Raw genomic sequence first — 20,409 nt, 5'->3', positions numbered from 1 at the left:
GCCATCAGCCAGTTAAATTTTCTTTGGAGATGCTTGCTGTGACACTGTTGTCTTTACTGAATACCAGGTACAGTCTTTATATATTAATATTCATTAACAGCATCTTCTCAGTTCAAGGCTCTCTCTGTGCCAGTCCACATGCAGGATGAGTTCCTGATGACCCAGTACTTGAGCTGTGACATTTCAACTGGCAATTTTTTAATGCTCCTCAACAGCTGTATCATTGTTGTGACTTGCGTATATGCTTGAACTTTAGTTTTAAAAGCCTTTGGTTTGATGTTAGCTGTTGTAGTAAGTAGTTTTTATCAATGGACTTTTGTTTCTTTTTCATTGCCTAAATAAAGAGACATTTAGGCATACATTTTCTAGGTGATGGAGAAGAAATAGTTTTCTCCTGAAGCTCAGTATCTGGGGGTTTCAAGCATTTCTTCTCTGTTAGCACTGGCACATGTTAGCGTTCTCATTTTGTAGAGCACAAATAAGCTTGAGGTTAACTCTCTTAAGTGAATGAGTTAGCCATAAGACTGAGTGTGTTTTGTCCCCAAAGCTCAGGAATTGTGTGCTCTGATTTTTCACTCTTGACCGTTCTTCCCTCCCTTTAGGATAAAGTCAAACTCTCTGAGCTTTTGGCAGTTGGGAAAGCTGGAAACAAGTTCTGAGCAAGTACTTATTTGGAAAAGCCCTGAATTATACCTCAGGTCTTCCCATTCTGCTTTCCATCCTGAGATACATCCTTTCAGCTTAGCTTTGAGCCTGGATAAGTCAATGCTTAATACAATATTCTTTTAATTCCAGTCCTACATGGAAGATCATCTGAAAAACAAGAATCGTCTGGAGAAAGAGTGGGAAGCTCTTTGTGCTTATCAGGCTGAACCCAATGCAACCACCGTTGCACAGCAGGAGGAAAATACCCAGAAGAATCGCTCACCGGCTGTAGTACCATGTATGTACACTTTAATTTGGGTGATTGTATTTTAAGTTCTTTATGCTTTTCTCAATATCCTTTGCACAGTGGTTTGAAAGCTACAGATGACAGGCAAACAGAGTAGAGAGTAGCTTATATGTGTGCTAGAAAACTCTAACTATGGGCTGGGTGCATGTGCTGCTGTGATATCAGACACTGTTTATCTCCTTATAAGTTGCATATATGTTATAAAAAATGCACAGTTATGTCACACAGCACTGCTGCTGCAGCTGCACTGTCTCATGAAATTCAATAGCCAGAACACTTTTCAATGCTGGAATATACTTTCTGTACAAGAGTGGCATCTGTAGCCATTCAACAGAAAGAAGTTTGGCTTGTGTTGAGACGAGTTGGTATCATGTCCATCCAACAGTAATACCAGCAGTCTGTAATCAGAGCTAGACAGTCTGTTTATCAGATACTCAGCTGTACTGAATGAGCTCCTTTAGGCTTCAGTGGATAAGCTTGCAAACTGGCTTCTCTCTCTGCTAGGTTTGGGCTAAAAAGAGAAAGAAAAGAAAAAAAAAAAGCAGCCAGTGTTTATATTCCTAGAATCTGCTCTTTCCTGTAAGCAGCCACCTTTCTAAGCCTGAAATAAAAGGAACATATTTTTCCTATGCAAATATATGTATCTCATAGATTGCATTGGTAATCTATGGCCACACATTTTATTAAGCAACCGATGAAACAAAACTGAAACTGAGAATATATGCAGAGTCCACAGCAACAAAAATGCTCTCAGTGTGCCCACAATCCAGCTGGGTAGCTTGGCAAACATATGTAGCTATTTTAAATTTTAAAGTGCCCTGAAAACATTAATTTTCCCTATGAGAGCCTTGAGTAAGTACTGTGCCTCCTTTAGAAATGGGGAAATGACAGGTAACAGATTAAGTAAATGTCAGAGCCGGATTTAGAGTGAAGATTCTTTGGAAGTGCTAGATAATTTAACTGAGCCCATCAATCCTTGCACATTTGCTTCAGCAGGGTTTGGGTCTCTTGCTTCTGTTCTGGTTCTTCTTGCAATCTTTTGCTGCTTAGGATAGGAGTTCAGTAGTTTGGCTGTATTAATACTCTTGAGTAAATATCATAGATTAGTTTGCGTTGGAAGGGACATTTAAAGGTCATCTAGTCCAACCCGCCTGCAAGGAGTAGGGACATCTTCAACCAGATCAGGTTGCTCAGAGCCCCGTCCAACCTGGCCTTGAATGTTTCCAGGGATGGGGCATCCCCCACCTCTCTGGGCAACCCGTGCCAGTGTCCCACCACCCTCAGTGTGAAATTTTTTTTTTTACAATATGATGCTTGTCAAAAGCTTTTTGGGGCAACAGCAATAGTTTGCTTACTGCCATGTGTTTTGGGATCAGATCTGTTGAAAAGTTCTAAAGAAGTCACCATGAAAGTTAAAGGAGTGCAAGACTTCTGTGCGCTTTTCCATCCTGAAAAAATAGCATTTAACCAACATGATAGGAAGTGAAAATTGCTCTATGATAATGTGTATTGATCCAAATTGATCCTCCTGCTTAAAGTGTTCTTTTTGATATGGACTTACAGTCAGACCGTCCTAAGGTGTTCCAAGTCTCTGCTCATAAATTAAGCCAGATTGTTTCTGGTTGCTGCCTTGGAGACAGCATGGGAGCTACAAGTGTTGCCAGAAATGGATGCTGGTTATTCAGCCAATGTAGGAAACGTGTCTGCATGATGCAATGAGCAATAAGATAGGGACCCTCAGACTAGACCGTTCTTGCTCTGAATCCAGAGGTAACATAGCTGCGGCAGTGCTAAAGAGCAGAGATTTTTAGCTTGGGTGTCATACCAAAGTAGGAAGCTGAACTATTTTCAGAGCTAAGATAGTCTGTCTCTTTTCATCACATTGTAACAAGTGGATGAATCAGCCGACATTGATCAGCCTTCAGCTGACAAGTCTCTGCCCATGGCTTCTTCCATGGCAAATTGTTATGCCCGTACTTCCCACTGCTGAGTCTAGACTGAATAAGTACTACCTGGGAAGGTGTTTGGACACTGACAGACTGGCTGCAATTTATCTGAAGCTTTAATTAGAAGTATTTTAGCACATTTAAAATCCCTTAGTACTTTTACCAGAGTAAAATGCTATTTTTTGGCTTTGTTACAACGTGGAAACTTCTATTAGAGCTGTTAATGCACTGGGAACTTTCCTTTTTGACTGAATTGCACAAAATTGCCTGCCCTCACTTTCTGAAGTTGCTGTGAACAGCTATCATGTTGTACCCTTAAAACTACTTTGATGATGGGTGGAAAGTGTGGCATAGAGTTTAAACAATATTAAATTTCAATAAGGTGATGGTTATTGTAGACTCTAAGATTAGACTTAGATGAGAAAGAGCCTAGTTTGCCCACTTTTCTTTTTTTGCCTGTGCTTGACATTAAAACTATAGCAAAAAGTCACAGATTTGCTTCATAATAAATTAAGAAGCAAAGCTGATATGCTTTTGATATGCTACAAGTTGTTATGCTACATTCAAAGTACCCTCACAGAGTAATGCCTTGTTAGCATTTCCTTACCCCTTTCATATTCATGATCACATTGACAAGGTTGGACAAGACTGCCAATTAATGTAAAAGATTTCATCCTAGGAAGGCTTCAAAGAAGCTTTAATAACATGTTGCATTTACTTTCTGTTTTCCTTTCTTAACCAGTCTTAAAATAATATGATATTATTTTTACTGATTATGTAACTGCTGTAATTTCTAGGTTAATATTATCTTTAATCTCACAATTTTATCATATTCTTATGCATATCTTGTCTGTTTACAAACAGCTTTTAAAATATTCGTTAGCAGCACACCTTGACACTACACTTAATTAATTACTAGTTAAAATATTCTAACAATTGAAGTAACTTAGACCTTCTAGATTAAGAAAACTGCATCCTTTTACCCAACAAACAAACAGGTTGCTATAATTTAGAGCAATGAGATATCTTCTTTCGTGTATGAACACATGAGCAGCTCAATTTGTTATATGCAAAAAAAAAAACCTTTCCTGACTTTATTTTCTCTTCTTGCATCCCTGCAAAATAAAGCCATCTTAATAGGGTCAATACTGTATGTTGTTATTTATGTATACTATAGATACATATAGGTATTTTAAACATTTGGCAAACAACTTCTTGCAGTGAACGTCTGTCAAAAGCTGTCTGCCATAGCTCTGTCCATGGATCATGGTGTATATTAGAGCAACGTGCTACCCCTGTGCTTTGATTTTCCTCTAAAGGAAACCAAAGCATTTGGGAACAGGGTGTGCACCCAGCTCTGAGGCTTGTGTGCAGTCAGAGCACGGCCAGAGGATGTGCACCGAGGATGGGAACACCTGAGCAGAGGGTACTTGCCCTGCGTGTGTGCATTTTCCATATCAGTAATGCATGTACAAATAGTGCTTTGGAATAAATGAGCTTGATTTCAGTTCAGATCTAAGAAGCATTCTATTTTGCGCAAATAACCTATGGGCAAAATAATGATAATCAACAAATTCTGATTCTTCACAGTCTTGAGGCTACTCCTGAAGTAGTCTGCTTTTGCTCATCAGTAGTTCTTCACTTTCTTACTTCAGTGTAGTTCTGTATAGTGCTTTGTAAAAAAATCAGTCTAAATGTAGAAGGAAGAGAATGACCATCCAGGCAGAATGTGCCTGTGTTGAGATTCACTCTGCTCTGTGATGCCTGGATTCAGACAACCCAAAGTTACCTACGCTCCTTGTGTCCACCCTTTGTTGCTTCTGTTCCTTCAAAACTGTCAGACTAAAAGGAAACAGAAGACATAGGGAATTAGGTAAGATGTGAAAGGTATTTTTTGAAGCTTTCAGTCCTCACCTGAAAAACAAAAAATGTAATAGGTCTTCATTAAGTCACAGGGCCACTGTGAGATAAACAGAAGACTATGAGATGCTATACTACTGTAGCATTGGTCACTGTTTAAATAATCCAGATAGATCTGATGTTTGGGGCTCAATGGAGTTTAAACACAGGAATTTAGTGCCGTTTGAGATGCCTAAAGTGTTCAGGGTACCCATGCAGAGCTAGTTGGTATAACATAGGCTCTGTGGGAGACCTGTGCCCTCCTAACTGCTAGCCTGGGTGTCCTTAGGGCACCTCAGATATTACTAGAGACCTACGCTGAGGCATTGAATCAGTTCTCTGGGCATGATTCTGTGAAATCGTACATGATGATGCCTAAATTTAAATGTCTCCATCTAGCTGCCTCCATGTGAGCCAGGTGTCAAAGCATCCGTTACAGCCAGTGAAGAGCTTGTCAGTGCCATGACATCAAGAAAGCTGTGCAATGGCGGAAAGTAGATTTTTGGTTTACAGTGAAATGAATAGCTGTAGGATGCCCTTGGATATCCCATGTGAGCTTCAGACACGGGGCCAATAGGATACAAGTCTTTAGGTCTTGTGTCATATCTTGTGTCATATCTTGTGTCAATCTACAGTTTCTCAAATGGTATGGTGTGTTCATGCCAACTAAATCAAGCCCCATGAACTGTAACCTCATCCACATAAAGAAGGTATCTGTGAGTAGACTCCAAACCTTAGGTTTCTCAGTATATAAATTGAGTTTTTATACACTGCACTCTCATGTGTGTTTGCTTTATAGTTTATCCTTTATCCTTCATCTTTTATACTTTATAATTTGTACTTTATATTTTACACTTTGTATTTTATATGTATATAAAAGAAAACATTGTGTTATATTTCTCCTCAGCTATAGGTTAGTACTAGCTTTCTTGTTTGGAAGCCTGTCTCTGCCACACATATTCATCTGTACATTTTACTTTCCTTTCAGCTGTGGCTTGGCTGGAGCAATAGCAGATGCAAAGTAGTTCAGCATTCAGCAGTAGCTATTGTAGATATTTGTAGATATTTGACTTGTTGTATCTTGGCCAGATTGCAGCATTTGCTTTTTCTCTCACTTCCTTATTACCATCCCTCTCCTCTCCTCTTTCTTCATTCATCTTTCCTTCTCACTTTTTAGATTGATCTTAGGTATCTTCCTTTTCTGTCGTCCCCTTCCTTCCTTTTATTTCCTGCTTCTTCTGTTTCTCTTTCCTTGCTTCTATCATAATCAATATCCAGTTTACAAAAAAAAAAAAATCTTGTACATTTGGTGTTCTCCCCATAGTTGCTTATTGTTAACATAACAAACGGGTGTGCATGGTATTCAGGTTTGTTTTTTTTTTCTTCTTTTTCTGCCTGTTTCTGAAGAGCTATTATGCTAGTTCCTAGAAGCTTTGAGGTGATAACAGGCATAGACAAGCACAATCTGTTCATTGTCAATATGAACGCTTTATGCTGCAACTGAAGCACACATGGGTGCAAACTCTTGATATATGCAGAAAACACATGTACAACCTTTTTTGCACACTTTTTTTTTTTTTTCCTGAGTGCAAATACAAAGTCTCACCACCTTTTCACTGCTAAAGACTTAACATGTCTCACCCTCTGGTAAACTGTCCGAGACAGCAGGATAATGATATGGTACACTAACTCAGAGGGTCTGGATAAAAGATTATTATGTTTTTTAAAAAAAAGGATCCTGAAGTTACTGATCTGACACTTGACTTTATTGGAGAGTCACACTGACATCTGTTTGCTAAATACTGATGAATTGCTGTCTGCTCTCTCTTCCTCATCCATTTGAACGCATTTCACACATTTTCCTTGGTGATTAGTTCAGACACTTTTGCTATCCAATGAACGGGGCTTATCCTGAGTGCTTACTTAGTTTAAGATACCTGAGAGACCACATTTAGTGCATGCAACCTCCATATCTCCTGCAAAAAGGTTTCAGAGCTGTTGTTCTTCAAGCGCTCTGTGACATGGCTCATTGTAAAGCTTTCTATATAAAATCTTGGGTAGCCTCAAGATCTCAGATGTCACAAGTTCATTTTTATGTTTTGAATTTTTTGTCCAGTGCTGCCCAAGTAAGGTGGGAGTGAATAATGTGCATGAATGTGTTCCCTTTCTCATCTTGTTCATCCTCCTATTGTGTTGAAACCTTACCAAAGAAAATAATTTTATATTAATAGTAAAGAATGGTTCCTCATTCATTTGACATGACTTGCCACCTCTAATCTTATTCTGGAGAAGGCTGCTCACATTGGTGGATACATTCTGCTGATGAGATTGAGTGACTATACACAACACTCATGCAAGCACACCTTTGTCTTGCTCACATATTGAACTGACATGACATTACTGGTGATTAAACCTAAGCAGAGTCCAGACCCTCTGTCTCTATCTTCCTGTATGGTACTTACAATGTTTGATAACTCATTTATTGTTCCTCATTATTAAAATAGTGATTGGTACTTAATAGTTTAAAAGGCCAACTTGGAATTCTGCTGTTAAGAATGGTGTCACAGGCGACTAGACAAGACACAAGGTGGGACAAGGTGTATTCATGTGCTCTTATTTTCTCTGTTGGAATAATTGGTAGAAAGATCCTCTCAAAACATCAGTATCCGTGTTCAGCTGTAGGGGGTTACAGAGAGGGCAGGTCTGCGACCTCTCACCACAATATACTGTGCAGGGTAGCTTTACTGAGAAGAATAAATTGTGCTGGTTATGTATCAGGTACAAGTTGTTTGAGATTCATATGTAAAGACTTAGACATCTCTCGCATCAATTATCTGCCTGTGGTCTGGTCTTTCTTTCTTTAGTCAATGGAAAGAAACGGGCACTTCTAGAGTGCAATTTGGCCTGTTTGAGACAGCTATATCAGGATGAGATTATTCCTGACATAGAAATATTTATTTTCTCTTAGTAGAAAGTGAGTCTAGATGATTGGAACAGATGCAGACATCTGCAATGTCACTGTCTAAATACGGACAGATCAAACGTATCCATTATATATCCTGAAGTTAAAAAAAGGGGGTAGAGTTTGGGGTGTTCCAGCTCTAAACATTATTGAGCACCAGTAAAAACACAAGTTAAAAAATGATAAAAGAATCTTGATGATGGGCAAACAACATGAGTAAGTTTATGTTCAGAGCTTACTAGTGGTGTCTGAACTAGCTACATAACCAACAGTGTAAGATGTCTATATGTGCTCCAGTTGTACTTTTAGATGCATTTTATCTGTCCCAAGATCATCTCCACAGCCACATCACTAGCGTAGCACCACACAGCACTGGTCTTTGATCAGGATAGGTTGATTTACTGTCCAGCTCGAAATAATACTTCGGTGTTCCTGCTGTTCATTTTATAGAGAAGCCAGGTGGACAAAGTCCACGATCAGCTTACTTCTTCCATGACCCTGCAAACACAACACAGGAATGTTTTCTGTAATACTGTTTTTTTTCCTAGTATTTGCCTAGTTTAAATCTTAAACTCCTTTAGCAGCTGAGATTCCCATGCTTCCTACGGGAGGTTGTAACACATCATGGGGCATCTCATGAAGACAAGCTTTCTGATACTTAGGCTCTGAAATATCTTAGTGCTTCATTCCTGAGTCAGGCTATGACGCTGCGGCTGTGTCAAGGCTATGCTAGGTTGGGAATCAAAAGGAAATAGCCTTTCCGATATTTACCGTTTGCCTGTCTTGAAACGCATGTTAATCTGACTTGGAATTGTATAACTTAAAATTGGTGGAATACTTGTACAAAAACTTTGTTCTCTTATTTTTTCCATTGCAGATGATCATTCCAGAATATGTCTGAAAGCTGAAAACAGCCACGACAATTCAGACTACATCAATGCTAGCCCAATTGTAAGTATGGTAACCTATTAGAAATAACCCAAATAGTCAGTCCTTGTCTTTCCTTATTGTTAAAATGTGGTAACTTGGGGCACCTCATTGCTTGGGTTGTGCAACCTCTAGTTGTGAGCACCTCACAACTGATGTCTCAGGCTGTCCTTTCAAATTGAAGAGGAAATGCACACAATAACCTTGAAGTTTATGTACTAAGAAAATGAAGTCACTAGATAGTCGTCGATCTAGCTTGTAATACTGTCAGGTTTTCTGTACTTTGTATTATTAACTTCCAGATTATAAAATTCAGTTATATACCCTTAGCAGAGCTGTTCCTTTTCTGAGGAGGTAAAACTTGCTTGTTCTTTTTTGCTTTGCCCTGCTAGCTAGAGTTGCAGGAGGAATGGTTTCTGTAGGCATGGAGAGCTGAGCTCTATGGGCTTCTGAACTTCTTCTGCAGCAGGAAGTGACACTTCTTCCTTTCTTCCTCTATTGCCCTGCAGATGCATAGCTTGGTGTTTCTGTAGCTGTCCCAGTTCTTCTCTGAGCTTGCTGTTTTGAAAGATCCCTTATTACTTGTGTATTAATTCAAACTGCGAAATAGGTCAATCCAATTTTTGGCTCTGAATGCTCCAGCGTGGCCCAGCTGTCCTTTTTCACCCTAGGCAAGCCGAATATGAATCCTTTCTTGTCTGTGAAAAGTGATAGAGAGAAAAGGTCTCTCTTGTTAGACACAAAACAGGTATGGTAGAGCCAGTAGCATTGCCCTGTCATAGCATCTCAATGGTAGTGTCATGATATTCATTAGAAGGAGCAAGAAGGCACTGTGTCCTTGACCTCTGCGAGACTGGTAGTATGGGAGTCACTTTTGCTCATAGTTCTTAGTCACATTAATTAGGCACTAAAAAGTTAGAGGGAAACTTTATGAGAAAGAACTTAGGATGTTGAATTAGATCTCGCTGCAGTGGGCTGTGTATGCCATTACTGGCTCGTTTTCCTGGGGAGTATCACTCCCCCCAGTTAAATCACTTTGTGTGTGCAAAGCAGCTGGCAATTTGCAACAGCATGAAATTACAGGCTGCTTCCTTCCAAGATTGTTGACAATACTTTTTTTTTCTTATAAAAACCCACAACTACATAAAGACTGTTCTCTGAACTTTTTTTTTGTTACTTTCAGCAGAGTTCAAAAGCTTCATTTCCTTAAAAAAAGTTTTATTCAAAAAGTAAAAAAATACAAAATGGTTTTTGTTGCCCAACAAACATCTTCAGGATGCTTTTGTCTTTGGCTTAGGGTGGAGGGTAAACCAAAGCAGCTGCATGCTTTAGGGATTGTCGGCTGTCATTTTAGAAGACAGAGAAGATGTGCACATATTAGGGCAGGTTTTGGACTACTTTTAAATATATCTCTGACTAGATCACCCTCTAACTGGCCCCAGGATCAGCAGAACATCAGAAATCATTGGCACTCCAAAGAATATGTATCCTGCTTATAAAATCATGCCCGATGCTCTTTTTGCCTTTCTTCAGGGCACACTCGGTGAGTTATGTTTGGTCAAGCCATAATTTGATAGTAGAAGCTGAGAGGTTTTGTCGCAAGCACAGGAGTGGGAGGTGTTAACTGGAAGTGAGATATTGTATTCTTGTAAGAGCTTGGTTGTAATTCGCATGACTACAACATGGTGTAGAAGTGGAATTACAGCATCTGTAGACCGTGCTAAGTCACGTTCAGCATTGGCAGCAGTAGATACTGTGTTTTTACCAAATAACCAAGATGGGCTCCTGCAACCTGCCCCAAAGTCTTTGTAGACACAGCTTAACTGGTTTTAGTACAGAAATTTGTTTGGGGGAGGGATAAATTCTTGCATGTGTGTATATGCCTGTTGCAATTGTAATTCTGGTAATTAATTACACTGATGAGAAAAGTATTAGATTAATTAGTGTTGGGGATGGAGAGGCAGGACCAAGATACCCCATTGGCATAACTGGGAAGAGATTTGCTTTGTCAGGATGCCCAAAGCAAATGCAGGCAGAGGGTCTCTCCTTCCACAGCTTTAACTGTCATGATTTTACAGGGGGTTTTAATCTTGCTTTCCCATCCAGCACTTAAGGGTGTTTTCTTCTGGAAAGTTAGAAGGTACTTCTTTTCTGTAGGTTTCCCAAACTCAAGAGTTTTGTCAAAAAAAAAAAAAGTCACACCTATGAAGGAAAATTCTTATCATTGTCTCTGTATCTCTTACAGAAATATTGCTATGCTCAGTGATAAGTGGGTGCACAAGTGTTTCATTGGGTTGAGACAAGCACCCAGTATCTTGCATAGCCATGAAAAACTGCCAAGATAAACTCTTCTTCATGGCAGGATAGAGATCCTGCTGTGTGGGAAGGAGTGCCTTAGCCCACATTTGTGTAGATGACCTGTTATTCCAAGGAAAGAGATGCTCCAGATGGTTTTGTGAGTTTGTTTCACTAAGTCAGTAGAACAAATTCTTTATGGTAAGGGTGGTAAGGCACTGGAACAGGTTGCACAGAGAAGTTGTGGATGCCCCAACCCTGGAAGTGTTCAAGGCCAGGTTGGGCAGGGCTTTGAGTGACCTGGTCTAGTGGAAGGTGTCCCTACCCGGGCCAGGGGAGGGGGAACTAGATGATCTTTGAAGTCCTTTCCAACCTAAACCATTCTATAATTCTATGATTTTGCTAATTGAAAGCAATAGATTAAACATGTGTTTCCTGAAGGTGATGCAGTGAGAGGTTTGTAGGAGGAAATCACCAATTTGCAAGCCCGTGCTTTGGAAAGATTCCCTGCAAACTGTTTCATGTCAAGACAAATTAAATGTCTTCAGGTTGGCGTAAACGTATTTGTTAATCTGCTATTGCTTTTATATAATGAGGTAGAATATTGTAGTGACAGAGACTTTCAGTTCTACTCCCCACCTCAGAAACCTACTGGAATATTATATTGTGCACTTGATTCTGCAATATTTACTGTGGCTGTGCAGCCATTGCAGCCTGAGCTGGACTTACGTGCTATTACTACTGCTGTTTATTTGAGATATTTTCAGTTAGCAGACACACATTTAATCAGTGTCTTTGTAAGCGTACAGTGGATGTGGAGTACCAGTAAGTCTGCCTTTATTTGCTCTTGCAAAAATCCTACCATTTCTTTCCTTCAGACTGCTGCCTTTCAACTTAAGTAACCTCAGTAATTATCATGTCAATGCAGTGATGTTTCTGGTGCTTTTGCGCCTTGCAGCGCTTGGGTTAGGAGTGAGCATTGTAGTGAGCTGCAAGATGGGCATTAATAGCAGAGGATCAGTACAATCTGAACTGACTGGAAGAGGATTTTTCCTCCCTGCGCGTGTGAGATGTCTGGTGAGGGAAGACTGTAAAATAAAGTAATTATATTTGAGCTTCAGAAGGGGAGGCTTCCAGTCATGTACATGTCGCTGGGTATCTCCAGCTTCTGGGTCAGTGGTCCAGTCTCCAGCTGGGGCTCACTCAACCTTAACTTAAGTCTAAATGAGTGCAGCAGTACACCGTAAAAAAATCCCTGCGCTAGACAATGGGCTGGCCACCTGCCCACATGTTTCTTCTTTTGAAAAAATGCTACCCCCCTCAAGACTTTCTTGCCCTACAATATGTTGTGAAAACTGGGGTTAGATTGATGGCCTCGCCGTGGCTGGGAGGGAGTAAGGAGAATTAGCAGAGATTTAATCCAAGTTCTTCCCGTAGATCTTTAATTTCACTATAGCATGAGGCCAGGCAAAATGAGTCCTTAGGAGAATTTGCAGGGTAAAAGTAGGGTAGAAATCTGTTTCCCTTCTCTCTGAAATAACATAAAGTACTATGATAATAACTCTGCTATCGGCAGCTGAATGAAAGGCTTGCAATTACAGCACAAGGAGACCCTGACTGTGCAGAATAAAACTGTGATAATTACATCTGTCATATTTGCACTTAGTCCTCATTAAATTTCGGGAAAATCATCCAGTAGTAAATAATGTGCAATCTTTGCTTTTAAATCAGAGGTCATGAAAGTAAATGGGAATTCTGTTTTTCCTCATAGGGTGTCTGAGAGAGAAAAAATCCCATCAACTACATTTAAAAACTCAGTTTGCTTGTTATTGAAGACACCAGACTGAGGAATGTCATTAGCATGGCAGTTTGTTCAAACACAGCATACAAATTTCATCACAAAGAATATACTTTGAAATTCATAATGGCATTCACAACCAAATTTACTTCTTTCATTCCATTAGGGGTTTTAAAGGAAGGATTTAAAAATTGTTTTAAATTTTAATTCAAACATGAAGATGAGGACTAGTCTACCTTTTTAATTTTAATGCTGAGGTGAATGTGATTACAAAGTTCATCTGCATTTGCTTTTTTTTTACAAAAACAAATATTTTTTTCTTATTTTACTTTTAGTGACTGTCTATACTCTGTGTAATAAATGCATTTATGAAAGTAGATTTTATTTGTATTATAAACACATAAAATCTGGAAACTACTAGTAGCTTCAATCCGTATGAATTTTTAAGGCGTTAATCAGAGTTCAACTTTCCGTCATACTTAGTCTACAGTGGAACTCATTCTGATCTCATATGATTTACGAATATTTCAGCTGGACTCAGAGGATTTAGATCAAGGTAAATATGGTGTAACTGAGACCACATCTTAACCAGCATCTGTGTGGAAAGTATGGATCTAACAAGCTGAGGGGGAAGGTAAAGGGCAGGAATGAATCGGTATATCATTTACATGAGATTTCAAAATGGTCATTGATGCCTATTGGCACTTTTACTTCAGTTTACAGTTTTAGAAGACTACTTAACAAGAATCCACATGTACCTCTCTCAAGTCCAAATACAATAAATTTGAGGATTTACTCCCAGAATGTATTGACTTTCCTGTATTTCATCAGCATTATCAGTGAAATCAAGCAGTAGAACAATCTCTATCTAAAAACCCAGCAAAATTCAGAGTTCTTCAGGGAATCCTTGCAAAGTCATAGAATCATAGAATCATAGAATAGTTAGAGTTGGAAGGGACCTTCAACGGTCATCTAGTCCAACCCCCCTGCAAGAAGCAGGGACATCCCTGACTAGATCAGATTGCTCAGAGCCTCATCCAGCCTGGCCTTGAACGATTTTCAGGGATGGGGCTTCCACCACCTCTCTGGGCAACCTGTTCCAGTGCTCTACAACTCTCATTGTAAAAAATTTTTTTCTAATATCTAATCTAAACCTACCTCCTTCTAATTTAAACCCATTACCCCTTGTTCTATCACAACAGGCCCTACTGAACAGCTTCTCCCCATCTTTCCTGTAGGCCCCCTTGAGGTATTGGAAGACCGCTATCAGGTCTCCCCGGAACCTCCTCTTCTCCAGGCTGAACAGCCCCAACTCTCTCAGCCTGTCCTCGTAGGAGAGGTGCTCCAGCCCTCTGATCATCTTTGTGGCCCTCCTCTAGACCCTTTCCAACTGGTCCATGTCCTTCTTGTGTTGGGGACTCCAGAACTGGACACAGTACTCCAGGTGGGGTCTCACCAGGGCAGAGTAGAGGGGCAGAATCACCTCCCTCGACCTGCTGGCCACGCTCCTCTTGATGCAGCCCAGGATGCGGTTGGCCTTCTGGGCCGCAAGGGCGCATTGCCCGCTCATGTTGAACCTCTCGTCTACCAACACTCCCAGGTCTTATCTCCTCAGATAAGGCAACTGAATGGTAGAACTCTTGCAGGAAAAACTAAAGAAGTAGCTTTTATTCTCTAGTAAAGCAAAAGTGGAATTGTGGTCTGATATTACTTTAACAAAGATGGAACTAACTGTGTTCTTTCTGTCTTTTCCTACTTTAATATACTGTAAGGCAACTTTCAGTACAAAGCCCTGTAGAAAACCACAAGTTGTGCCACTAACCATTCTGACATATAGGGACTTTATGGTTAAGTTTTCTGAAGTGTTTCTTTTCCAACAGTAAGTCTGAATGCTCCTCCTTTTTGTTTCCGTTTGCTTTTGACAGTGGTGGTGACGGAGATCGCCACAGTCAATTGCATGGTCTGTTACAGTAATCCTTGATCCCTTTCTTTCCCTAACACAAAATCATGGAAAAAAAATAGATTGAAACATTATCACCAGACTTGCCTTTGTTGTACTGCAGCAGAAATGAGAATTCCACCATAGCAGAACAGTTGTAATAATTGCTGCTTTTTCTTTCTCAAAAAATGGCTGTTCAATCCACTTCTGATATAAGTTTGGTGAATTTTCTGCTTTGATGGGGACATAGAGGGAAAAATTTTATTCCTTTTGAACAGTTACTATTAGAGTGATTTCAGAAGGTTGTTCCAATGTTAAATGTTAGCAAACAGTTGATTTTTGGTTTAATACTTGATGGTATGGAGCCTGCTGTTCTCTATTCTTCTCTGGAGAATACGTTTTCTGTTTTATTTTCATGAAATGAGAAATCTGAGGGATCCTTGAAAGAAGATAATGACTACTGACATAAAAAAAACCTTTTACTTGATCCTTGATTAGTTAGTTTAAAACCCATTACTGACTTTATTTCTTTATTCAAACTTTTGTTGACTTTGATAGATTAAGATGCCCTTGGTGTTCTTGGTGACCTTGAGAGAATAAAAAAGAACATAACAAAAACATTCAAGAACTGTCCCTTGCAGTCACCTACTCATGTTAAATTGAATGTGACCAGAGTAGTGATTTCTCCCATTTTTCTTGAAATATGATGTGGCCTTTAAAACAGTACACATAAAAGAAAATTGATGAAACCAGGAATTTCATTTAATTAGTTTAATCTTTGCTCTTATTTTTGTTCAGTTAAAGAACGTTTAATAGTGTGATAGGGCTTTCTGCCATCTTCTATTTGCTCCAAGCAAGAAGAGTTTCTGCTCATAATTGTTTTCTGTGCAACACAATGTGCTTGGAATGTAATAATTGTAATTGTCTTTTGAATTATTGTTAAGCTGCTGATACACTTCACTACTCTGTGCTTATTGTAATGTTTGCCACGTTCCAACAGCACCTTTGTGACAGAGGTTGATTAATGCTGAAATGCCAAGATTGGCCTATTCCTGATTTATCAGCTGAATGTTGAGAAGTATTTCCTCCATGACAACGCTGTTTGCATCGTCTTTGATTTCTTCCGCTTTTGTTTTCTGGCATGTCTACATACAAAAGAATTTTGTTGAAGAAGAAATTCAAAGTAAATTCTTATTTTTCTAAAGCTTGGTGTGTTCACTTTCGGTTACATTTCCAAGTCAGACTCTCGCCTGTTAGAGAAGTGACATCATTTTCAAGTGGATGCAGCCTACCACAGTTTCCACTGGGAGTAGCAGGTCCTCCTCAGCGCAGGTCGGTTTTTCTAAGCTAAGATTGCAGTTCCAGCACAGGAAAACATGTAAGCACACAATTAAATCCTATAGATCTCTGTGGGATTCAAAACAAAACAAGAGTGGAAATTATTTCAACCATAATGGAGCAAAAAACCCTTTAAGCCTGACTTTGCTTAATCACATTTGCTGGTTTTTTTTCAGCTGTGTTTAGTTCCATCTCTCAATTCTTACAAAAACAACAAAAAAAAATTGCCCATTTTGAAATGGTTCCTAAGGTTTTTTTGCTAGTACTGCTTTCTGAAGAAAGCTAGTTTTTCCCTGATCTCAAAACACCCACAGTAATAAATGTCTTGCTATCAGAATTGCTCTTGTCAAAAGGCAAAGAAAGCAAGGTTGAAATTTGTTGTGAGCAATTGCTTGTTGTGAAGAGTTATTTGCTGATAAGAGAGGCATCTCAATGAAGCTTAACATAAAATGATGGTATTACAGACGTCCTGGTCAAGGTTTCTTTTAACTATGGGTGGTGAATCAGAAGTAAGCTTTTGTTATAAATGGATTCAGTGACTTCATTCTACCTGTGTTGTGCTGCCACGGAGAGTTTTAATATTAAGTCCAGCTTAATTATACATCAGAAAATTAAAAACATAAAAGTGTTCTCTTCCTTTTTGCAACATTAATCATATTGTTGTTCTGTTAGAATAACTTACATCTGTTCTTTTATGGTTCTTTCCTCTTTTATGTTGCATATAATTATGAGGTGCCTTTTTTACGCTGACATGTACCATCACTTAAAATTTTGATAGGCTATGAATAAATTTAGTACATGCCTGTTAATGCAAATGTGAGTCACATTCATTCTTATCCAGATCTTTACTTATAGAACAGAACCATGTATTGAGACAAATTCTACCTTCAGCTACATGGGTAAAAGTTAACTCTCGCCGATGTTGGTGTCACTGAGTCACACTCGCACATCTCAGAGTTGAACTGGGTCTCTTTTCTTTATGTTCAAAGTTTTGTCTTGCTCAGCTCAGGGTTAGAATGACTTTGTTTGTTTTTTAATCCCATCAGCAGATCTTCTTTTTCAGCAGAATGGGTCCTAAGATTTAGAACCAAGAAAGCCACCCATCAGTTCAAAAACATTCATTGTAACACACTAATCCTATTTACTCTTGATGGCTTTGTTTCTTAGATTCTTTATTTTTTCTGCTCAGTGAATTTTCTGCTCCTTGAATTAAATGTAATAATTAAGGTCTTTAAGCAGAACTTCCTCTATTGAGGCCAAATCCATGCATTTAGATAAATCAGCTAACCAGAAAAAGCCAGAAACTGAATTTGTTCACCATTTTTGCTGGTTTTTAGTTACATGTGCCCTTGACTGGCACGGTGGAAATGGAGAACATATTTAGATGTGTGGAGCATTCTTAACTCTCGGTGTAGAAAAATGTTTCAAATGGCTCCTAGGTTGCTATGAAACCACAAGTACTGATCTCAAATAAATGCCTTTGTCAACCACCGTAAGTGATCTAACGCTGCATATTGAGGACATAGGATATTGCTCATCAAATGTGCTGATATTCATCTGGTAGCATCAGTCTTTTGTGGAAAAAGTTCTCCTCTGAGCTTACAAATAGAAATAAAATTCTTTCCTTGTCAATAAAGGACGGAGGGACATGACAGTCCTTTAGAAAGTCCGTTGTTTCTGCCCTCACATACTTTCTGTCTCTAAAACAGCAAGGGGTTTTCTTTTAAATAAAAGCAGTCTGTGTTCTCTCTCCTTATTCCAGATGGACCATGACCCCCGAAATCCGGCATATATTGCCACCCAGGGCCCTCTCCCTGCTACTGTCGCTGACTTCTGGCAGGTAAGTTAAACCTCTCTGAAAACTGCATTTATGTTACAAATCAAATGTTTTCTTGTGCTTCTAGAAATGTAAGGTGTACAAAAAACTGTTGTATTTGAGTCACAATAGGTGGAAAAACCTCAGTTCAAATGTCTTCTTAAAATCCAGCACATGGATATTAAAGACATTTATGTATATGACAAGCCCTGCGAAGAAATAGTTGATTTGGAAATTATATTGAAAACCTCAGGCCAAAGTATTAATATTTTAGAGCCAAGCTTCACGCTAGGTCTCCGTAATTAAACTGCTGCCAAGGACTGGATGATTTTCAGAGGGCTTGACCTTCTTAAGAGTCTAGCCAGAATTCATTGTCATTCTCCGGATCGAAAAGGACCTAACACTATGTGCCATGAATTTTCCCATTGAAACCTACTCGGTTCCCCAAAATGCTTAAATTCTTAGGCATTTTCCCTACCACAGGTAGCTGAGTTAAAGGCTGAGTTATGACCCTGCTGCATAAAGTTAGGCAAGTGCATGATTTTTTGCAGCAGTTACTAGTTAAAGGCAGTAGTTACTAATGCACAAATACGAGCTTACTTTCTACGCAGTTTTTTTTATGTGCTCCTGCACATATCCTGCTCTCAGATTTGGATAGACACACACCGCCTGGCTAGGTGTGTGTGATTGTGTGGCGGATATGCTGCATTAGATATTCCATTGTAAGTGCAAAAGTGTGCCTGAACACTTACTGAAGCTGTTTGGGGAGGAGGGCAGCTGGGGCTTATTATCAACATGAACATATGTTTTTATTTTTTGTTTTGCATTAATGAATTTAGAAACTTTTGTTCTGAAGATAAATATCTACATTAAAATTTCAGAAGTCCCACTGTATTTTAGGAGCATGCATCAGTTGAAATCATCTCTCTTCATGTGCATCACTTGGTCTATGATTAGAAAGTGTTAACTGATCCCTATTAAAGATACTTTCAATGTCACAATTTCCTACTGTCTCTGATGAGGAATTGAGACATTTTCAAAAATTTTGTTTGATTTTAAGTGCCTGGATTTTTAAATGCTCAGTATGAGATATTTGGGGTCTGGTTTTTGGAAGCGGAGAGCAAATTCTTTCTGCTTGAAATCAGTTCAGCTGTTGTTCTGGCTTAAATTTGCAAGTAGCTTGTGGTTTTTGTCTTTAATATTGGTAATTAGACACAGTTGAGTAGTCTCATCTTTTTTCCTTTGGCAGGTGGATTCCTTATATCAGGCATGATACTTGAAAGTGTGTTTCTTAAGTTAAACATGCAAAATCAAAGACCATGTTAGCTATTCTGTAATGATACTTTACCATTCCTAAGGCCCAGATTTTTAATTGGATATTTTTGCATATTTGTATATTTATATTTTGTATGTTTTTACCTGTAACTGCACCTTTACATGTTAAAAAATCTGTTCTCGTTTTAAAGGACATGTTTAAGAACAAACTTTGTATAAGCACTGCTGCTGATGCAGAAATCAGAATTAATCATACTGAAATAATATGAACACTGTATTTTGTTCTTCTCCCATTCTTATTTAAACAGGCAACGATTTGCACAGATACAGAGTGACTAGAACTGAAATGTTTTTTCTTTGTTCTGTGATACAATCTCCTTCATTCCAACTTTGTCCTCAAAGGGTGTCTTTCTTGACTTTCTTTCCTCATGCTATTTGTGAGTGGAGAGTCTTCACTTTCCTACAGTTTCCTTCTGCTCTTTTTAGCTATTTCTCCTCCCAATTACCCATCAGTGAAAGTTTGCTCCATTTTCCCGCTGGATTTGTTGTATACATCTCCACGGAAACCATTTGGCAACCATGGTTCAGCTTCTGCTCAAGTGTGGCTATGTGTCCATTTTTGTTGTGATATTCTTTTATTGTTTCTTCTATTAGGTTCCATAGAAAAATTTGTTTCTTACTTTTTTTTTATGATGTCTGTCACTTCAACATAACAATCTGGCCATGTCAGATTGGTCCATCACCCACTTTTCTTAAACTTCGTACAGATCATATGCCAATTTGTTCGTTCCTGTTGGGTGTAATGAACAAGCCAGGAGAGATTAACTCCTTACAGAACACTGCGTCCATAACTGCTGAAATGTAGTAGGTCCATTGTACAGGTCAAAAGCCATGGCTTGAAGTTGTTGTAGTTTGTGTCCAGATGCAGGAGCAAAGTTTACATCCATTTTTCACCTAATAGTACCTATTTTAAATTAAAGTGGGGAAACCTGAATTTGCTATGGAAAATAGCATATTAACTGGTCAGGGCAGAATCTTTTGATGTTTACAGTTTTCTCTAGTTTATACAGACCATGGTGCTGCCACCAGGGATTGTTTAAAGATTCAATTATTCATTCCTGATACATCTTCTCAGTGGTTCTCCTCCCTCTCCCTCCTCTTAATACCAGCTGTTGCTAAGCTCTGTTGCTTTTTTCCCCTTTTGTGTGCTCAGTGAAGCAGTTTTCTGACTGATAGTGAGAAAAGTGACAGACTCCAGAGAG

The 20,409-nt window shown here is 39.0% G+C and overlaps 1 protein-coding gene across 1 annotated transcript in view; it reads left to right on the top strand.

Annotated features, from left to right (window-relative positions):
* PTPRN2 (protein tyrosine phosphatase receptor type N2) overlaps window positions 1-20,409 on the top strand; it is a 668,183-nt gene that overhangs the window by 602,319 nt on the left and 45,455 nt on the right. The window contains exons 15-17 of the mRNA XM_086741882.1: window positions 796-943; window positions 8,637-8,710; window positions 17,819-17,896. Of these exons, the coding sequence (XP_086598008.1) occupies window positions 796-943; window positions 8,637-8,710; window positions 17,819-17,896 (300 nt within the window). The remainder of the gene's footprint in view (window positions 1-795; window positions 944-8,636; window positions 8,711-17,818; window positions 17,897-20,409) is intronic.

Source organism: Chlamydotis macqueenii, chromosome 2 (genome assembly GCF_036417535.1).
Source record: "Chlamydotis macqueenii isolate bChlMac1 chromosome 2, bChlMac1.mat, whole genome shotgun sequence".
NCBI classification, from domain to species: domain Eukaryota; kingdom Metazoa; phylum Chordata; class Aves; order Otidiformes; family Otididae; genus Chlamydotis; species Chlamydotis macqueenii.
Note: the sequence above shows the minus strand (reverse complement) of the source record. Positions and strands in the feature narration are given on the sequence as shown.